Genomic DNA, 18,697 nt, shown 5'->3' with positions numbered 1-18,697 from the left:
TTGCGTAGAGGTCGATAGAGTGAGCGATACGATTTCGTTCCTGTGAGTGGTAAGTCATGCAAGAGATGGGAAGAAATTGGACGTTTGCATGATGCCGGTCAGAGGTCGGGCAGAGGTTGAAAGTGGGAGGATGAAGCTGTTTTGCAGATGCTTGAGCACGCAGACCCACTCGGCAGTTCCTTTTTACCTACTGATACATAACCACGCCGCACAACAGGAATACAGGATGCGTTGCGCATGACTATAGTCGTTTGAATAAAGTGAGATACTAAAATCAGTTTTGAAAGCCTCTTGAATCTTCATTCTGATGGCTGAGTGCAATGTGCTAAGAACTCTCCAGTTTCAAGGCCGATGCATCATCTTGAAGCAAGAGATAGGGTTAGGGTTAGGCTCACAGCTTGACTCGGAAGCACCAGCATTCTTACTGATACCAAGGCAAATCGTTGGGGTTGAAAAAGAAGGCACACTTGGTTGCGAGAGCTCTCAATGGACAGCATCGCCAGTGGCTAAGAGGCTTGACGGTTAAGCTTGATGGCATTGCAACCCAACTTCTGAATGTCACCGTTGAATCAAAGTTTTCCGAGCTGTCTTTTGATTACCATCCCGAAAGTTTGTGCACGGGTTTAGACTTGGATTTTTTTTCGGATCAATTAGCTGCCTGGTTCGGCGTCGAGATTAGTGGCGACGGCTGGCGAAGCTTGTAGCTAAAAGAAACAGATGTACGCGCTAGAAAGAAAACAAGGAGAGAGCCACAAAACAAAAGAAGAAAAAGAAAAGTGTTGAGAAGTGAATAGGCTTGTCTCTACTGATGAAAGGGGCTTCGCCCTCGATGCTCTCTCTTTTGAGTAACAAGTCAAGTCCAAGTCGTGCTGGGAAAATGCCTGCATTGAAGAAGCTTGATATACTGACAACTGAGTACTCAGTAAGGTGATGGTGGTGGGGTTGATGGAGATTGAACCCCGCCATGATCGCGAGGTGGGACAGTGGACAAGGAGCGAGTGATGATGACTCGACAGGGCTTTAGGTGGTGAGAGGGGGTCAGGATCCAGGGTCAGGGGTCTGTGCAAGGGGAAGATGACGATGAACTAAAATATATGGCGGCAGAGTTACTGGTCATGTCCATTTATTTTTTTTCCTTTGCCAAACAAGCTGTACGTGCACAGAATTGTCGCGACGCTGAAATCCGGCATTGAACGAGAAAAGAATTGTACGGATAAAAGATCAATTACGCAACTATATACCACTTAGCCACGGATACCTACCTATGCGAGTATGACTTGCTTGATTTATGTGTGGCCAAGTACCTACCTGCCTACCTACCTGCCTACCTGGGCCGGCACTACTTAATGGGCCTAGTTACGGCTGAAGCGCCAGCCATGTACACACGTCACCAACCAGGTCGTGGGAAGAGTGAAAGGGAAAAAAAAAGGAGGGGGGGTATGTATCTGAGGACTGAGAAAGAGAGAATTGAAAAATGTTTCTACATTGGGCATGAAAGCACCAAGAATTGGCTCGACTTGATCTAAAAGGTAATCGGTGACCGTGACCATTCCGCAACCAGTGTACCATCCAACACACAAAAACAAGGTCAGCAGCTGGCGGCCGTGTCTGCCTTATTAGTACCTGCTTCCCTGCGTGTCTGTCAGTCTGCCCGCCTTGTTAGTGCCAGTCAGCCAGACAGACGTGCATATAAACGGTCGGAAGTCCCCCCCCCCCCTCTCTGTCTTTGCCTTGTCGTTGCTCTCGAATCAAGCACCACCCCCCCCCCCCCCCCCCCCCCCCCTCCCCCAGACGCCGCCCAGCCCAGACCAACAGACAGGGCAACCGATGCCAGTGCTAGTCAACTCTTATTAGTACACGTTCTTCCCGTTGGCCTACGCGCGCACTTGATACAACCGGTTGCGCCGGTCTGCTTTTTTGGCATCTCTACTTTTACCCTTGCACATTTTATTCTCCGACGCGTGCATTGATTGACATCGCAAAATCCATCACTCTGCAGATTACTCGAATACACAAATTTTTCTTTTCCTCTTTCCAATCCCCCCTCTCACATTCCAGCCAAGAATCCATTGCCCCTTCTTCCCTCGACAAACGCGCCGCCCTGCATCCCTGCGGCACCCCGCTCACCTCCTCCAGAGCTTCTCTCGACTTCGTTTTTGTCAACAGAAAAAAAGAAAGGTCGATTGTCGCAAACATCTCTCGCCCTCCTCCTCGTCTTTGTCGTCGTCGTCATCATCTTCGCTGTCGTCGTCGTCGTCGTCACCAGACACCCAGGCCCGCCACTTACCTGTCCAGCCCCATCACCGCAACAATTCAGCAAGGATACGGTCCTCGTATCCTCATGCATCGGCCATTTCGACGCGCCCTCTACTCTGCAGCTCTGACGCTCTCCTGATCCGTGGGCGCGCGCGCACACGTACACGCTCACGCTCACGCACACCCACCACCACCACAACCGCAACAACAACAACCACCCCCCCAACTTCCAATTTTAACCAGGCCGTGAGAGCAAAGCCTGTGCCGCGCCATCCCTCGCCCGGCATCCCAACATTAACACCTAGTCGCGAGCGCGCGTGCAAAGAACAAGCAGGCCAGTGCGCTTGCGCCAGCCCAGCCGGCCAGCCGTTGTGCAACGCGGGCTCACGTCGTGATTCGACCATAAGCGTCGGAAAAAAGACGAAAGAGGACAAAGAAAGAAAACAAAGGGAGGGGCGACCTGTCTTTGGGCTGATTGATCCGGCGCGCAAAGCTCATTCAGACGACACATTCTCCTTCTCTGCCTCCCCGGCTGTCGCATTCCCGTTTGCGACAGGTTGTCGCGCTACGCGCACCACATCAATCGTGCACTGGCTGCACACAGCAACTCTAACTTTGGTCGCAGGCCATCTACCTTGCCTAGCTGAGCACCAGGGTACTCTGCAGTACAGCTGCATCTTGGCCTCGCCGGGGACTACCCGCCTAGACCTAACTACGTTACTACCAGTACCTGCCTACCAGCACCCACCTCTACCCAGGAAGTCCCAAGGACCAAAAAAAGGCAAGGCGAGGGCAAAAAAAAGTGACAAGTGAAACAAAAGAGGGTGTTGTCGTCGCAGGAAAACCAACATCTCTTGCAATTTGCTCATTATATATTGCCTTGTTAGAGTAACAGGCCAACCTACATACAGCCTTGTCCAGCCCGTCAGCCCCGTTGCAGCGCCTCCTTGTTCCCAAGCAGGGCCGGCCCGCTCTATTCCTTCGCTAATAATCTAGTGGCCCACCGCCCCGGCCCAAATTTATTTCATCATGTCTGGCGACGACACTTCTTATGCTCCCAAATCCCCCGACTTCTCGTCCTTGTTCTCTTCTGGTCCCACCGACCAAGCGCCACCTCTCGATCTCGGGCCTTCGAGTCACGGCCAGCAGTTCCAGCCTCCGTCCTTTGGCTACACCTCGTCCTACGTTCCCCCGACCTCGACCAGCTTTGGCCACGACGCCTACAGTCCCGCCAGCAGCTCGTACCAGCAGCCACCGGGCCTCGCGCAGCAAAGCTCGTTTTCGCAGCCGCCAGCTGGTCTGCCACCACAGTACGGCCAGCACGCTCACCTGCAAGACCCCAGCCAGCTTCCCGCGCCGACGGCTCTGGCCGACCCGTACCCTCGGACGTTGCAGCAACCACCCGCGGCGGCCGAGCCAGAAGCAAACATGCCTCCCCGCAAGGCGGCCAAGGAGCCCTCGCCGCCGGCGCCCCCCATCATTGACTCGTCGATGGTCAAGACGAAGTTCCCGACGGCCCGGATCAAACGGATCATGCAGGCCGACGAGGAAGTCGGCAAGGTCGCCCAACAGACACCCATCGCCGTTGGCAAGGCACTAGAGCTGTTTATGATCCAGCTTGTGACCAAGAGCGCCGAGGTGGCCAAGGACAAGGGCTCCAAGCGCGTCACGGCGTCCATGCTGAAGCACGTTGTCGAATCCGACGAGCAGTGGGACTTTTTGCGCGACATTGTGAGCCGCGTCGAAAACGAAAAGGAAGGTCCCAAGAAGGAGCCCAAACCCAAGGCTGAAAGCGACACCGACGAGGAGCCGCAGCCCAAAAAGAGACGCGGCGAGCGAGGTGCAGGCCGAAAGAAGAAGGCGCTTTAGCGAGAGAAAATGCCCCCAGCTGCCATCATGGTTGTTTTCTCTTCTTTTCACCACTCCATTCTGTTCTCTCTCACTTTTATTTTTTTTTGGCGCCTTCTTGGCCAATACTTTGAAAGGCGGGCTCAATGAAGCTACAAAAGCCAAAAAAAAAAAAAAAACGGCAGGCGTTCTTCACTGGTCAACATATATATCGGCGTTGCATGGGTTCGAGGTATTGGAGTAGGTAGGCAGACAGGCTTAGAAAAGCAATGTCGTGTTTTTGCCAGGACATTCCCATGACCGACACACGAGGCAGGTTGCCGAGTGTCATGAGTTTTGTAATTCAATTCTGTTGCGATAGAGCCCAAAAGGGTCCGAAAAAAGACCCCCACACAATGAAAATCTAGAGGGAGGCCGTCATGGATGCTGTTTCGAGGAGTGCATGTCTTGTATGTGTCAGTACCTACTTACCTGCTTGACGCAGCCGAGGAAGGGTGCGGCTCAGGCCGAATGATTCGAAATATACCAACAGTTTGCAGGTCCACCAATAAGTAGCGCGGTCCGCGCAGCGCTGGCGGGCCAGCAACCAAGTTACTTAGTAAGTACTTACAGTGGTGCCAACTGAAAAAGGTACCGAGTACTGTCAGTACCTACCTCGACCAGGTCCGGGGAATAATAGCTAAGGTACTCGGTAATAATAATGAGAAGTAGTGAACACCTATGCACGTATGAGCAAGACGCAGACTGGGACGAGGAGCATGCACATTAGAATGGGAGAATCTTGATCTATTTCGTGAAAGACCTGCGGTCAAGGCCATCATCATCATCATCATACAATCTTGCATGGGCTGGAATCGACTTTGGCTTGGGCCGCCCGTCATCCCATCTGCAGGAAAGGGCCTCCTTCATGTGAGCACTGATCATGCCCCCCTCCGAACTTGGAGCTCGCCCCCCTCCTTCTCCTGAAAAGAGCTCTCTGACAGGGGCAGACGGACAACCTTGCTATAAATAAAAGAGGAGATTCAGCAAAAAAAGAAGAAAGAAAAGAATAGAAAGGATGAACAGCGAAAAAAAAAAAAAAAGGAAAAGAAGAAAAGAAAGAAAAGTTGGCGATCCATTAGTCACACTCCTTGGATCTGATACAAAACAACAACAAAGACAACAACCTTGCCTTGATAATAACTACTTAGTACTCCGTACTCTGTACCCAGTGATGCCAGTCCAGTCCAGGTACCGCCTCTTCTCCATTGCCAGAAAATCCGCCTCCACACACCTTCTTGTCCCCCCCTCCTCTTCCATCCCATCCCTCCCTCCTTGCCTCTCCCTCCCAGAAGAAACCGAAAGAGCATCCCCCCCCCACCCCGGAAATGCGAACCCGCGTCGATTTGTGAGACTAGTTAGGGAAATCTAGCCACCTTCCAAACAACACACCACCCAATTTCCCGCCCAGATTCGCGCGCGTCCGTCGCCGCCGACACAAACCTCGACTCTTTCTCGACACCGTAGCAGCAAAAAAAAAAAAGGAACCCTCTCTCTCCCTTTCAACGCCCGGAGCTCCCCCTTCCCCGAGCCAGCGACGAGAAAGGGAAATTGAGAAAGGGAAAAGAAGGTCAATTCTTTTTTTTTTTTATTTTTTTTTCCCTCTTGCCAAAAGAAGAAAAAAATCACTTCCATTTCGTGTCATATAATTAAATGCGGTCACGCCAATCCGGTCCCCGAAGTCCACCCCCGTTCGCCCGCCCGCTCGCCGACGACGCCCGCCGACGACGCCGACGCCGCCGCCGCCGCCTGCCCGCGCGCCTCTCACACACACCCTCTCCCTTTTTGTGCGCCTCCTCCTCCTCCTCCTCCTTCTCCTCCCGAATCAGAACGGCCCAATGTCGTGGGAGCTCCTGCAGCGGTTCTTTGACTCTGATGTCTTCAACTCGAACCCCTTCCTCCCCGTCTCCTACCTGTCGTAAGCAAAATCCGCAGCCCGCAAGCAGCAACAGCACCATCAGCACACCGCTCATTTCATTCTTCTTTTTCTTCTTGGTCCCCAACAAACGCGACCTGACCGGGCAAGGAACAAGAAGAAGAAGAAGAAGAAGAAGGAAAAATAGGCCCCTCCCCTCCTCCTCCCGCCCTCCCATTCCTCTAAACCCCTCGCCGAAACTTGTTCAACTGACATGGAGGCCTTTCTTCCCCGGGTCGCTTGCTTCCTGACAGGCGCTACGCGGATCATGTAGGCATTCACTATGTCCTCTGCAACAAGCTGCGACAATTCCCCTACGAGGATATCGAGTTCTTTCTGCCGCAGCTGTGCCACCTCATCATCAGCGTCGACAATGAGTCCATGGCGCTCGAGGAGTTTCTCCTCGATCTCTGCGAAGAGTCCGTCACGGCCGCCCTTTTGGTATGCTTCCGCGCGCCCCTTGCTTGCTTTTCCTACGCCAACCTTGTCGCGCAACTCTTCTGACTCGTAACTTTTCTTCTTTCTTCCTCTCTTTCCTTCTCCAGACCTTTTGGCTCTTTCAAACCTACCTCCACGATCTGTCCTCGAATCCGCAGTCCACCGCCTTTCAAACATGTCGTCGAGTCTATAACAAGGTGCAGCACATCGTCTTTGGCCTCAACGACGTCGGCCGGCACGAAAAGATAAAGGAAAACGTCCTCCCAGTCACGGTGCTCTCCAGCTTCGTCCTCGCCAGCGTCGCCCTCCCCATGATCCCGAGATGGGCCGGCCCCCTCGCCGTCGCGCAGGCTCGCAAGCCGCAGCCCGTGACCAACACCACAACGTCCGGCGAGACCGCCGACGACACGAGACCGCCAAGCAGGCCGCAAGTCGTCACCGCTCTCCACGCCAAACCAAAACGTGCCAGGGACGCTCGCAACGCCGCCGCTGCCCCCACCGTACCCAGTGCCCGCCTCTCCTCGCCAGGTCGCGCCGTGGCCGCAAAGGCCATGGGCCAGGCCATCACGGCGTCTCCGAAATCGAAGCTACAAAAGGAGGTGAAGCGGCCGCCCGCGTTGGACATGACCCCCGCCGAGGCCATGTCAAGCTCCGCGTCGCTTCCCTTGCCTTCCCCGCCGCCGACGACGAGGCCCGAGACCCCGCCGTTGACCGCGGGCCTCGCGCCGCGCAACCACTCTGATAGCCTCCTCCGCAGACACTCGCACCATTCCAAGAATGCCAAAACAATTAGCGATCTGTCCTCGATACAGAAGACGCGGCTGCTGCGGCAACACTACTTTCGGTCCCAGACGCAGTTCCTGCAGGCCCTCGAGGGCATTTCGAACCGTCTCGTCATTGTGCCCAAGCAGGCGCGTATGAGCGCTCTCCGTGCGGAGCTGGCCCTGATTGCGCGAGACTTGCCCGCTGAGATTGATGTACCCGTCATTTGCCCGCCCACGCTCGTGGACGGCGCACCGGGCAAGAGCCGGCACCACCGCATCGTTCGCCTGAATCCGGCCGAAGCAACCGTCCTGAACAGCGCCGAAAAGGTACCCTACCTGCTCATGGTCGAGGTGCTCAGGGAAGACTTCACCTTCGACCCGGACACGCCGGACAACCAGCGACTACTGCCCGAGCTGTTTGGGGTCCGCGGCAACTCGAAGCGCCTATTCGACCTGTCGTCCGAGCTCCCCAAGTCCGCGCAGGCGACGCCGCCCCCCGAGCCTGCCGTGGACAGTGTCTTCGAACCGACCTCGGGCGACCTCGGCAGCTCCACCCTCATCAAGTCGCCCGACGACGACGGCCACGCGCCGCGCGCCGCGCCCAAGCAACCGCAACCGTACGGCGGCAACCAGCGGTTGTCGAGCGGGGCGACGACGTCGTCCACCACCCTCGACGCCGCCACGCCACGCACCTCGGGCGTGTCCCGGTCGCGGTCCAGCAGCCCCGGCGGCTCGCGCCGCAAGATGACGCTGCAGATGAACCGCAACGCGTCCACCGACCAGCCCGACTTTTCGGCGCTGGCCACGCACATGCGCACCGCGTCCCAGATGCTGGCCCAGCTCGACGCCACCAGCGGGAAGCGTCCTAGGCAAGAGGTGGCCGCCATCCGCGCCAAGATTATCGCCTCAATGCAGACGTTGGAGGAGCGCAGCTTCGACGCCGATGACCAGGGCCCGACCTTTGACACCATTATGGCCAAAGCCAGCACGGCTGCCGCTGCCGCCGAAACCGCGGCGGCGGCGGCGGCGGCGGCATCAGCCAGCAACCCGGACCTGGAAGAGGACGCGCCCCTGGACACGAACCTCAACGCCAGCGCGGGGCGGGAGCGCATGGAAAACGACTTCAAGACGGGCGGGGTGCAGCGGCGCGCGGGCGACCGGGACGACCCGAGCGCGGCCGTGTTCGGCGAGGCATGGGAGGCCAAGAAGGAGCGCATCCGGCGGTCGTCGCCGTACGGGTGGATGAAGAACTGGGACCTGGTGAGCGTCATTGTCAAGACGGGGGCGGACCTGCGGCAGGAGGCGTTTGCGTGCCAGCTGATCTACGTGTGCCACAAGATCTGGGTGGACGCGGGCGTGGACGTGTGGGTGAAGCTGATGCGCATCCTGGTGACGGGGGAGTCGTCGGGGCTCATCGAGACCATCACCAACGGCGTGTCGCTGCACTCGCTCAAGCGCAGCCTCACCATGGCCTCGATCGACGCCGGCACGAACCCGCGCCGCCGCATCGCCACCCTCAAGGACCACTTCCTCAAGGCCTTTGGCGAGCCCGCCAGCCGGCCGCACCGCGCCGGCGTCGACGCCTTTAAACGCTCCCTCGCCGCCTACAGCGTCATCTCGTACGTCCTCCAGCTCAAGGACCGCCACAACGGCAACGTCCTCATCGACAGCGAGGGCCACATTGTCCACATTGACTTTGGCTTCATGCTCTCAAACTCCCCCGGCGCCGTCGGCTTCGAGGCCGCCCCCTTCAAGCTCACCCACGAGTACGTCGACGTCCTCGGCGGCCTCGGCTCCCCCGACTACGAAGACTACAAGAAGCTCTGCAAGCAGGCTTTTCAAGGTACGTTGCGCAACCCCCACCCCCCATAAAACCTCTGTTCTTGCCACTCTATTTGGAAAACCGCCTTTCCCAGCTAATCATTGACATCTTCGCGTCTAGCGCTCCGACGCTCGGCAGACTACATCATCGACCTCGTCGCCATGATGGGCGCAGAGTCCAAGATGCCCTGCTTCGCCGTCGGCGTCGCCACGGCCACGAGCGCCCTCCGGCAGCGCTTCCAGATCCATCTCAGCGCCGACGAGGCCGAGCAGTTTGTCGAGACGGACCTGATTGCCAAGTCATTTGGAAGCTACTATACACGACTGTACGTGCCTCCCCTGTTTGCTCTGTCTGCCTGCTGCCTGTTTGCCTGGCGCGGCGCTCTTGAATTTTTGGTTTAGAACTTTTGGCCTCGGCCCTTTTATCCGTCTTGTATTGCTGACCTGGCTTCGACTCGCAGCTACGACACTTTTCAATACCGAACACAAGGTATTTACTGAAAACACGGCATGGCATGGCATGAATTTTTTATTTTCGTTTTTTTCCCCTTCTTCATCTCTTTCTTCTATCCAAACCTATTATTCCCTCTCCCTTTTGGCCTTTGTTTTCCTCCTTTCTCGAAAGTGGGCTGGGTTCAAGATTCCTTTCTCTCCTCGTTCGTTGCGTTGTGTGTTTTTGACTTTTGTTTTTTTTTCTTTGAAGGGGGTATATGGAGAAACATGAAGGAAAAAGGAAGAAAAAAATCATTACAATTGTTAAGAGTTTTGGGAGGGTGTTTTAGGCACAATCTATTACCAATACTCTGTTTGGCAGAAATCGGCATCAGCACAGCAACGTGAGCCAACGTGTCGTTGTCTTTTCTTTTCTTTTCTTTTTTTTTCCCATTTCTGTCTCTCTCTCTCTCTCTCTTTTTCTTTTAAATCTTCATGATGGGTACAGGCAGGGGAACAACAAGGAAAATAGAAGGGCAAAATATTTACTTATACCAGAGAGCGGAGAGGTTGGTGGCCCAAAAAAGTAGGTAGACGCGCAGAAAGACGATAACATGTTCTTTATTCTCCCCCTTCTTCTCCCCCTCCTTTCAAAATTTGTATTTTGCCGTGGAGAGATGAGAAAGATATTTTCTGGTGTCCTCTTTTTAAAGAACATTGTTCGCTCGAAAAAGAACGCAGAAAAACAAGCGCAAAAAAGTGATGGCAAGTTCGTAACGTACAATTTTTGTATCGAGTCATTCATACGCACACACGTACACACACGCACACCTTGTATACCCATGAGATGAAACGGTTCAAGTCAAATATATTGGAATGTCCGCTAATCCTTTTTTTTCTTTGCGCCGCTGCTGTTTCCCCCTTTTTGTTTCGCAGTATATGTACCTCGTGCGCTTCAAACACACTCACACCAACAACACACACATCCTTTACTTTACATGCCAAATTTTTCTTCTGCTCTCTCTCTTTGCATTGCCCCCGGATTTTTATCCCTCCCTTTCTTGTCTACTCTTCATGGCAAAGAGAAAGAGGGGGGGGGTTGCAATGCTGCCCGTGCTCTTCGGCTTCGCCAACATCATTAACGGGTATATGCAATAGTACAAAAATAGAGAAAAACCAAGAAAAAAATTTGTAACAAGGCGGAGAGCAACTCCCCTCACCTACGCGAGGGGAGAAGGAGGGGTTCCAAGGTACTTTATTCCCGTCACCGAGTCACCCTCCTTGGCCAGAGGGCCCCACGGCCCAGCAACAGCGACTGCTAGTCGTAGCGCCGGCTGCCTCCGCGGTCGTTGCCGCCGCCATCATCGTCGTCGCGGTCCACGGCGGGCGCGGCGTCGCTACGACGACTCCCGTCCGTGGTGCGTCGGCCCTTGCGGCTGCCTGTGCTGTCGGTGCCGTCCTCCCCGCCGCCGCCGCCCCCGCCACGGCTGCGTTTTGTCCCGCCCAGCCCCGCCATGCGTTGGGCTTCCTTGAGCAGACGTTCGCGGTTGCGTGCCTCGCGCTCGAGCGTGTGGGGATCCTTGGCCGCGGTGCCGCCGCCGTTGCTCACCTCGGCGGGCGCCGGGATGCCGTCCGTCGAGTGCTTCCTATCGTGCCTGCTCTCCCTGTCACGGTCTCGGTCGCGGTCTCTGTGGCGGTCTTTGCGCTCGCGGCGGTCCTTGTCTCTATCACGGTCCCTGTCGCGATCGCGATCGCGATCACGGTGTCGATCACGGCGGTCACGTTCGCGGTCTCGGTCGCGGTCGCGGTCGCGGTCCTTGTCCTTGTCCTTTTCTCTGCGTCGCGAGTGATCTCGATCTCGGTCTCGGTCCCGCTCCCTATCCCGGTCCCTGTGTGACTTGTGGTTGTTTGACTTGTCGTCGCGATACCTGTCCTTGTCACGGTGGCGATCCGAGTCTCTCTCGCGGCGGCTGTGACGGCTCGACTTCTTCCCATCTTCTTGGGAGGTGGACCTCGATCGCTCGCCGCTGCCCCTTTCGTATCGCGGCTCCTCATCGTCGTGTCGGGAGGAATGCTTGCGACTTCTGTGTTTTCTACTACGGCTGTACGCATCCTCGTCGTGCCGGTCACCGTCAGCAGTCTGCGAGCGGTCTCGACCTCGCCGATGGGAGCTTTTATCTCCTCGGCTGCGACTGCGACTGCGGCTATGGCCTCTACTAGTCGCTCGGGACTGTTCCAAAGAGTGTTCGTGATCCTGGTTGCCGTGCGCCGATTTGTGGTCGGCTCCGTCGGCATCGCGTTCAGCATCATCATACTGAGATCTACTCTGGCCATCGGCAGAGCCTTCCGCGGCGCCGTCGCCGACCTGGTAGCCCCTTGCACGGAGATGGTGCAGGCTGGTATTTGGCAGGCCTTGGCGCATCGCCTTTGGGCCCGTGGGAGCATTTACAGGCGCATCGGCAGGCTGGCTATCTTCCTTGTCTTGGTTCACACTTTGGACGTCACCTTGGATGCTCGGCTGCGAAAACGACTGAGCTGAAGGATCATTCTGGCCTTGGTGTAGTTGACCTTGGCCATAGTAGTTGCCACCCTGCTGGAAACCACCACGACCATATCCTCCATAGTATCCGCGGCCACGACCACGGCCACGATAATTGTTCTGGCGATAGTTATTATATTGGCCATAATTACCTTGATTGTAGCCTGCCTGGAAGCCAGAGTTAAAGTTCCCAAAGTCACCAGTGTTCATACCAGCGCCATTTTGATTGAAATTATTCTGGTCGAAATTCCATGACTGAGAACTGTTCCAGTTATTATCGTAGCCGCCTCCATACCCTCCCATGCCGTTCATGCCCATGCCTTGAAAGCCTCCATTCATAAACATGTTCTGCATCATAGGGTCCATGTTCATGCCCGGCATGCCTAATGAACGTGGTGTTAGCATTACATCTGACACCCTTGATTGGTTCCACATACCCATCATCGGAAAGCCCATGTTGTTCTGCATGGCCATCATCATCTGCATCTGGTTAAAGTCGCCACCTCCGGGAAATACTTGGTTGGAGAACCCATTTCCATGTGGCGCCTGTTCTTGGTCGTTCCCGCCATCGCCCTGGCCGTCTTCCTCGACATACTCTGACTCCTCATCGACCTGGGGCGGTTGTTCCGGCCGCTTCGTGGTTATGATCACGTCGTCGTCCGAATCTTCGTCCGCGTCGTCATCATCTTCTTCCTCGAAGTTGTTGGCCGCCCTGGGCTCCTCTTGCCGAGCATCAGATGATTCCTGCTGCTGCGTAGCCTTCGCTTGTTAGCATAGGATGTCGAAAGAGACGAAGGCAATTCACGCTTACCTCTGCGCCACCCTGTGCCACATCAGGTGCGGGTGTTGTTGAGGGGTCGGGGGCTACAGAATCCACGGCCTGGGCTCCTTGGGCTCCATTCGCAGCCGCTTCGTCCGAGGCTGTTGCCTGGCCGTTCCCGGAATTGAGCACTGTAGCGGCCTCGACCGGAGTTTCGGGAGCCGGTTCTGGAACTTCTTTGGGCTTGTTTGCTTCTCGTTTTTTCTCTGCGGTGCGAAGAAAGACCTTAATCGTCGTACGCAGTGATTTGTTGGGCGTACAATCGTCGGCAGAGAGAGGCGAGTGTTCGCAGACAGGACAGGATGGTGGGAGGCTCGAGTGACCTGGGTGAAGTCAGTATCATCTCACGTATTATGATGGTTTGCCATTTACTCACATGATTCGCAAATGGCTTGTTCACAGCAAGGTAACCGAAATGCGTTGACAGCGAGCTTGCTGCAATTCGCACATCGCAGTTTGTGAGGGATGTCATCGGGGGTCAGGGAGCTGCAGCAATTAGTAATGATCGATCAGATGTTCCGGGTCACTGAGCCTACCTAATAAGCGCAGCCTGCGCCTCGGTGATGGACGTTGCCATTTCGTTGCGATCAAAGGAAATTTGTGAGACCCTTCATATACTTTGCGCCGCAACAAGGGTGGCAGTACAGAGAAGAGAGTTTCTTGCTATTAATATACCCGAGGCAGAAAAGCCATGTAGGTAGGTAGGTATACAGCCCTCTTTTATAGACACATGAGATCGGTGATACAGAAACAATCGCTAAAATTTGGGCACGGGAAAACCGATGGTTGGACTGCAAACGCCTCTAGTCGAGAAGTTTGACGCGGTACAGGCCAAAAGTGGGCCGATAGTGGATGGCCGTAGATTGGTTTCTCTGAAAGTCGCACCAGTCACGTGCTACCGTCTTACACGGTTGTGGGAGAGCGAAAGGGATGTAGAGGCAACTTCAAGGAGGTTTAGTGGTAAAACGGCGTGTAAATTGATTAAATATCAGTAATATTGTTTTGGCAGAGCGTCTCTTCGTTTTGCGCTGGCCCAGAACTCATCGTTGGACAGGCGCCACACCCGACTAGACCTCGCTCCACAGAGCTTCGATAGAGACGATAGCCATAACATGAATATTTCGAAAATTGAATGGCTTAAAATGGATCCGTTGATCGGAGCTGCGTGTACTGAAACAATAGTGGCCAGTATAATTACGTCGGACAAGAACACAGGATGCTGCTGTGTTCTCGCTAGCTCATCGTGGACCTGTTCCGGTCGGCGTAGTTGTTGGTATCGCACAGTGCATGCGGCTGTACCGCCACGGTGTTCCCTTTCATGTACTGCGCATATAGGCTACAATCAGATTTGAACAAACGTTGGGTCCCTGTACCGAGCTAAGTGGTTCAATATCTAAGTCAAGTACGGAAACGAAGTGCAACTAAATATACTCATGATCCCGTAAAATTATAAATCGACTCCAAAAGCATGCGCTGAGGCATCATAGTCTGACCAATGAACAAAGCTGGGCAATAAAAGACGTCGTGAAACAAAGCATGCTGCGGACAATAAAAACTGCTCAACAAGCACATCCATCTTTCGATCCGGCCTCTTGCGGGTTTCCTAGGTTGACCCTCTGTTCCTCTCCGGGGCGAGTGGCGGTGTTGGTGGTACCAGCGCCACGAGCGCTCTTCAGGGATGTCTCTGGGATTGCGTTGGCAATGGCTGTGAATACCTCCGACACATTCACGCCAGTCTTTGCACTGGTCTCGAAGAATAGTAGGTTCTCCTCTTCCGCGTAAGCCTTGGCTTCTTCCGTGGGAACCTTGCGTGCATCACCCGAATCGTCGCCGTCATCGCCGTTATCGCCGCTAGCCTCGCTTGCCAGGTCGAGCTTGTTGCCAACGAGCGCAATCACTATTCCGGGAGAAGCCTGTCGTTGCAGCTCGGCGACCCAGTGCTTGGCTTTGATGAGTGATGTGGGTTTTGTGATATCGTACACGACCAAAGCCGCCTGGGCATTTCGGTAGTACATGGGAGCCAGGGAGGCGAATCGCTCCTGGCCGGCGGTATCCCAGATTTCGAACTTGATTGTCCGCGTAGGAAGGTTGCATTTCTGGGTCAGAAACGCCGCTGAATAGAAAGTTAGGTATGCATATGTGCTTGTAGAGGTTTGCTACTTACCACCGATAGTGGGCTCTTTATTTTCCTGGAAATCGTTGTTGACGAAGCGCAGGACCAACGAGGACTATTTCATTGTGAGCGTGAGTGGTCAAGTTAATAGTGATCTTTGCAATAGTCACCTTTCCTACGGCGGCCTCGCCGAGAAGCACCAGCTTGACACTGCTGCTGGGCTTCGGGCCATTCCCGGTATCAGCCATGATTGCAGTTACTCCGACGAGCGGACAAATGTATCGAGAGTCGCCCAGGCGTGCGGATAAAGTTCAAGCGACAAAGGGTTAGAGCAGCCGCTTCTGTGATAGAGCTTGTGATCCAGAGCGATAGCAAGGATAGCCTAGGGTCGGAAATCGTCGACGTTGCGAGGTAGGCGAGAGAAAGGTAGAAACGTTGGAGCGATGACGACTGAGTGTTTTGCGCTGGACCTTTGACCTGCAAATAGCTGGAGTCGGCGGAGGCACAGCCACAGGTAACAGCCACATCAGACTTAGTGGTGGGGCTGAATTAGGCTGCCTTTGATAGCATCCGGCGAAAAGTTGGCCCATCACCGTAGCCTCCCATGCCGGGCCCCGCCAAAAAGTTTCCAAGTGGCAGAAAAGTATCTACCGCAAAAAAAAAAAAAAAAACCAGAGCGGTGGACTGCATAATAAGTAAGGCATCTAAGTAGTGTGTACAAAGATCCAGCAAGCTCTTAGGCTCACCACCAAGTGCTCCGGCGCATACTTTCCTTCTCCAATTTGCAATTGCTTGTAAGGATCCTTTGCATCGATGGCGCCCACAAACGCCTCCAAAGCGACGAAGCGCAACTTGCTTGACGACTCCGATTCAGACTCTGATAATGGCGGGGCCGCCGTCGAGTCTGGTTTCCAGGTAAATGCAGAGTTCGCGCGCCGCTTTGAACACAATAAGAAGAGAGAAGAGAGACAAAGACGTACGTGTCTCATTTCTTCCTTTTGCATCGCAATTAGCTGACCCGTTCCCGCAGTCGAAGAGAAGTTTAAAAACGACCAAGACGACGACGAAGACTCTTCCGACGATGAGAGCGAAGATGAGAACGGCTTCCTCGCTACTGAGGACCTTGACGCCCAGATATCTGCCACACTGCAGGCCATAAAAAATAAAGACCCCCGAGTTTACGACAAAGATCAAACTTTCTACAAGCCCGATGACGAAACCAGCAGCAACCCCAAGAAGGACAAGTCGGAGAAACCGGTCTTCCTCCGCGACTACCACAGAGAAAAGATTCTTCGGGGAGACACCGGAGCAGACGATGTGGACGAGCAGCCTCAGACGTATCATCAAGAACAAGAAGCAGCCAAGAAGGCCTTTCTTTCTGGAGTAAAGGACGCCGAAGAGGGAAGCGACTCGGACTCGGACGATGGGTTCATGATTAAGAAAAAATCGGAAGATACGGTGGCCAAACCGTCCAATGGCATTCATCCCTCTCGATCGAGCAAAATAAAGATTTCCGGTGCTGACGTTGGAGACGCCGACAAGGACCCCGAGACTTTCCTGTCCAATTTCATGGCCGCCAGAGCCTGGGTGGAAGAGGAAGGCGGACGGTGGAAGGCTTTCGAGTCTGACGAGGGCGAGGAGGATGACCGTGCCGATGAGTTTGAGCAGGCTTACAACTTGCGCTTCGAAGACCCTGAGAAGAGCAGGGAAGTACTACGGTCATACGCTCGTGATATTACCAACTCGCGCTCCGTCCGCCGCGACGAAGTCACAGGCCGCAAGCGCCAACGAGAGCTCGAAAAGGAACGCAAAGATGCCGAGAAGAAGGAGCGTAGCGAGGATAAGGCGCGCCTGCGCAAGCTGAAGCTCGAGGAGGCCGAGAAGAAGCTGCACAAGATCAAGCAAGCCGCGGGCGCCGTCGGCAAGGAGCTTTCGGACGCGGAGTGGATGAGCTTTCTGGATGGCGCGTGGGAGAACGACGATTGGGAGGCGGAGATGCAGAAGCGTTTTGGCGACGACTACTACGCCGTGGAGGATGATGCTGCCGCCGGCTCCGACGAAGAGGCCTCGTCGTCTAAGAAGAGAAAGCCCAAGAAGCCCAAGTGGGACGATGACATTGACATTAACGACATTGTCCCCGATTTTGAAGACGAGGAGACCAAGGCCAAATTTGCCCTGAGCGATGGTGAGGAGCAACAAGGCGAGGAGGACGAAGATGACGAGGACGAGGCCGCCCCCGCCAAGAAGAAGCGCAAAACGGCCGACATCAAAAAGGAGCGCATCGAAGCGCAGAAAAAGTCCAAAAAGGAGCGCGCCAAGCTCGAGGCACTCGTGGACGCCAAGATGGAGCTCACCGATCACGACCTCCTGCGGGACTCGGCACGCCTCGCCGCCTCCGCCTCCGCCTCGGACCCCTCCTTGTCGTCCTCTTCCGTGCAGCCGTTCCGGTACCGGGAGACCTCCCCGCAGGCGTTTGGCATGACGGCGCGCGACATCCTCCTCGCGCCGTCGGACCAGGCTCTCAACGAGTTCGCCGGCCTCAAGAAGCTCGCGTCCTTTCGCGACGCCGACAAGAAGCGCCGCGACCGCAAGAGGCTCGGCAAGAAGGCCCGCCTCCGCCAGTGGCGCGCCGACACGTTTGGGCGCGACTACGAGCGCACCGGTCCCACGTTTGGCTTTGAGCGGTACGCCGACGATGACGACCACGGGGAGGGGGGCCGAACGGGCGGCGGCGAGCCGCACCACGAGCCGCGACGGAGACGGGAGAACAAGGATAAGTCGCAGCACCACGACGACGAGGAGCAAGCGACCGGGAAGAAGAAGAGGAAGCGGTCCAAGAGCAAAAAGTCTGCAGCAACGGAGGCATGAAATTGGCAGCATTCCTGTTTGTACCATCTATGATCCAATCTCTTTCGTTTTATATTTGGGGGGGGGGGGGGGGGGCAAGCAAATTGTATATAGCGACGAGAGCATAGTGCGAGGGAAATTTAGGTTCATTGTCAAGGCGCATCAGAAGATGACTTGATTTTCTTTTCCATCCATTCCGTTCAGCAAACTGAGCAAATCGCGAATAAAAAGGAACCGGCAGGACAAGTAGCATGACAAACAGCACTCTCACTCACAAACACGCACACACACACACACATATATGGACGTGTCTCTTTTCTCTCTCTCAAAAGGGTCAAAAGAAAAAAAAGTTGACTTTGTGGTATTTGTTTACATCATCATATATATTCTTTCGAGTCTCTGAGACAATCCCATCTTCCCCCTCTCTCGGGGTGTCATCCTTCCTTCTTTAGTCTCATTAGTATATAACAAAAGGAAACGGGAGAGTCCGTAGAAACTCTGCCCGACCTTTTCTCTCTCTCTTTCCTCTTCGGAATAGCATTTTCAAGTATTCAACCAGTCGCCTACCCACAGCCGGGGGACGATGCGAAAGGGGAGGGAGAAATCTTGTAACCGCGCAGCGCAAACGAGGAGGAAAACGAAAAAGAAAAAAAAAAGACAAGCCCGCACAGTTACGCCAAGAGTAAAAACGACCAGACTTCCAACCCAAACAAGAAATTTCGAAATAAATATACCCGCCAGCAATGCTCTCTGAGATGATATAGACAAAGGTCCAAAGAAAAGACAAAAAATCAAATAGAGGGGAATAGTTTCTGTGGTGAGAACAATTGCCCCGTCCTTTTATTGCTGCCACCATGTTGGTCGG

At 54.7% G+C, this 18,697-nt stretch overlaps 5 protein-coding genes across 5 annotated transcripts; 3 read left to right on the top strand and 2 right to left on the bottom strand.

The window, feature by feature from the left end:
* Positions 1-3,285: 3,285 nt before the first annotated feature.
* V2A60_008944 (uncharacterized protein) lies at positions 3,286-4,125 on the top strand (the record flags this gene model as incomplete). The annotated part of the gene is made up of 1 exon (XM_083260214.1): positions 3,286-4,125. One exon carries the CDS (start codon positions 3,286-3,288, stop codon positions 4,123-4,125), a length of 840 nt encoding a protein of 279 aa, XP_083116340.1.
* Positions 4,126-5,981: 1,856 nt separating this feature from the next.
* V2A60_008943 (1-phosphatidylinositol 4-kinase) lies at positions 5,982-9,483 on the top strand (the record flags this gene model as incomplete). Its single annotated transcript, XM_083260213.1, has 4 exons — positions 5,982-6,061; positions 6,313-6,499; positions 6,604-9,103; positions 9,203-9,483. The coding sequence occupies 4 exons, from the start codon at positions 5,982-5,984 to the stop codon at positions 9,481-9,483; spliced, it is 3,048 nt and encodes a 1,015-aa protein (XP_083116339.1).
* Positions 9,484-10,831: 1,348 nt separating this feature from the next.
* V2A60_008942 (uncharacterized protein) lies at positions 10,832-13,449 on the bottom strand (the record flags this gene model as incomplete). The annotated part of the gene is made up of 5 exons (XM_083260212.1): positions 10,832-12,435; positions 12,490-12,811; positions 12,864-13,195; positions 13,249-13,358; positions 13,409-13,449. 5 exons carry the CDS (start codon positions 13,447-13,449, stop codon positions 10,832-10,834), a joined length of 2,409 nt encoding a protein of 802 aa, XP_083116338.1.
* A 982-nt stretch (positions 13,450-14,431) lies between these two features.
* V2A60_008941 (Rab family GTPase VPS21) lies at positions 14,432-15,233 on the bottom strand (the record flags this gene model as incomplete). Its single annotated transcript, XM_083260211.1, has 3 exons — positions 14,432-14,985; positions 15,037-15,100; positions 15,156-15,233. The coding sequence occupies 3 exons, from the start codon at positions 15,231-15,233 to the stop codon at positions 14,432-14,434; spliced, it is 696 nt and encodes a 231-aa protein (XP_083116337.1).
* A 565-nt stretch (positions 15,234-15,798) lies between these two features.
* On the top strand, positions 15,799-17,853 carry V2A60_008940 (KRI1-like family C-terminal-domain-containing protein; the record flags this gene model as incomplete). The annotated part of the gene is made up of 2 exons (XM_083260210.1): positions 15,799-15,961; positions 16,016-17,853. The coding sequence occupies 2 exons, from the start codon at positions 15,799-15,801 to the stop codon at positions 17,851-17,853; spliced, it is 2,001 nt and encodes a 666-aa protein (XP_083116336.1).
* Positions 17,854-18,697: the final 844 nt, after the last annotated feature.

Source organism: Cordyceps javanica, chromosome 6 (genome assembly GCF_051103115.1).
Source record: "Cordyceps javanica chromosome 6, complete sequence".
NCBI lineage: Eukaryota > Fungi > Ascomycota > Sordariomycetes > Hypocreales > Cordycipitaceae > Cordyceps > Cordyceps javanica.
The sequence above is the reverse complement of the archived record's forward strand: the minus strand, read 5'-3'. Positions and strand labels throughout refer to the sequence as shown.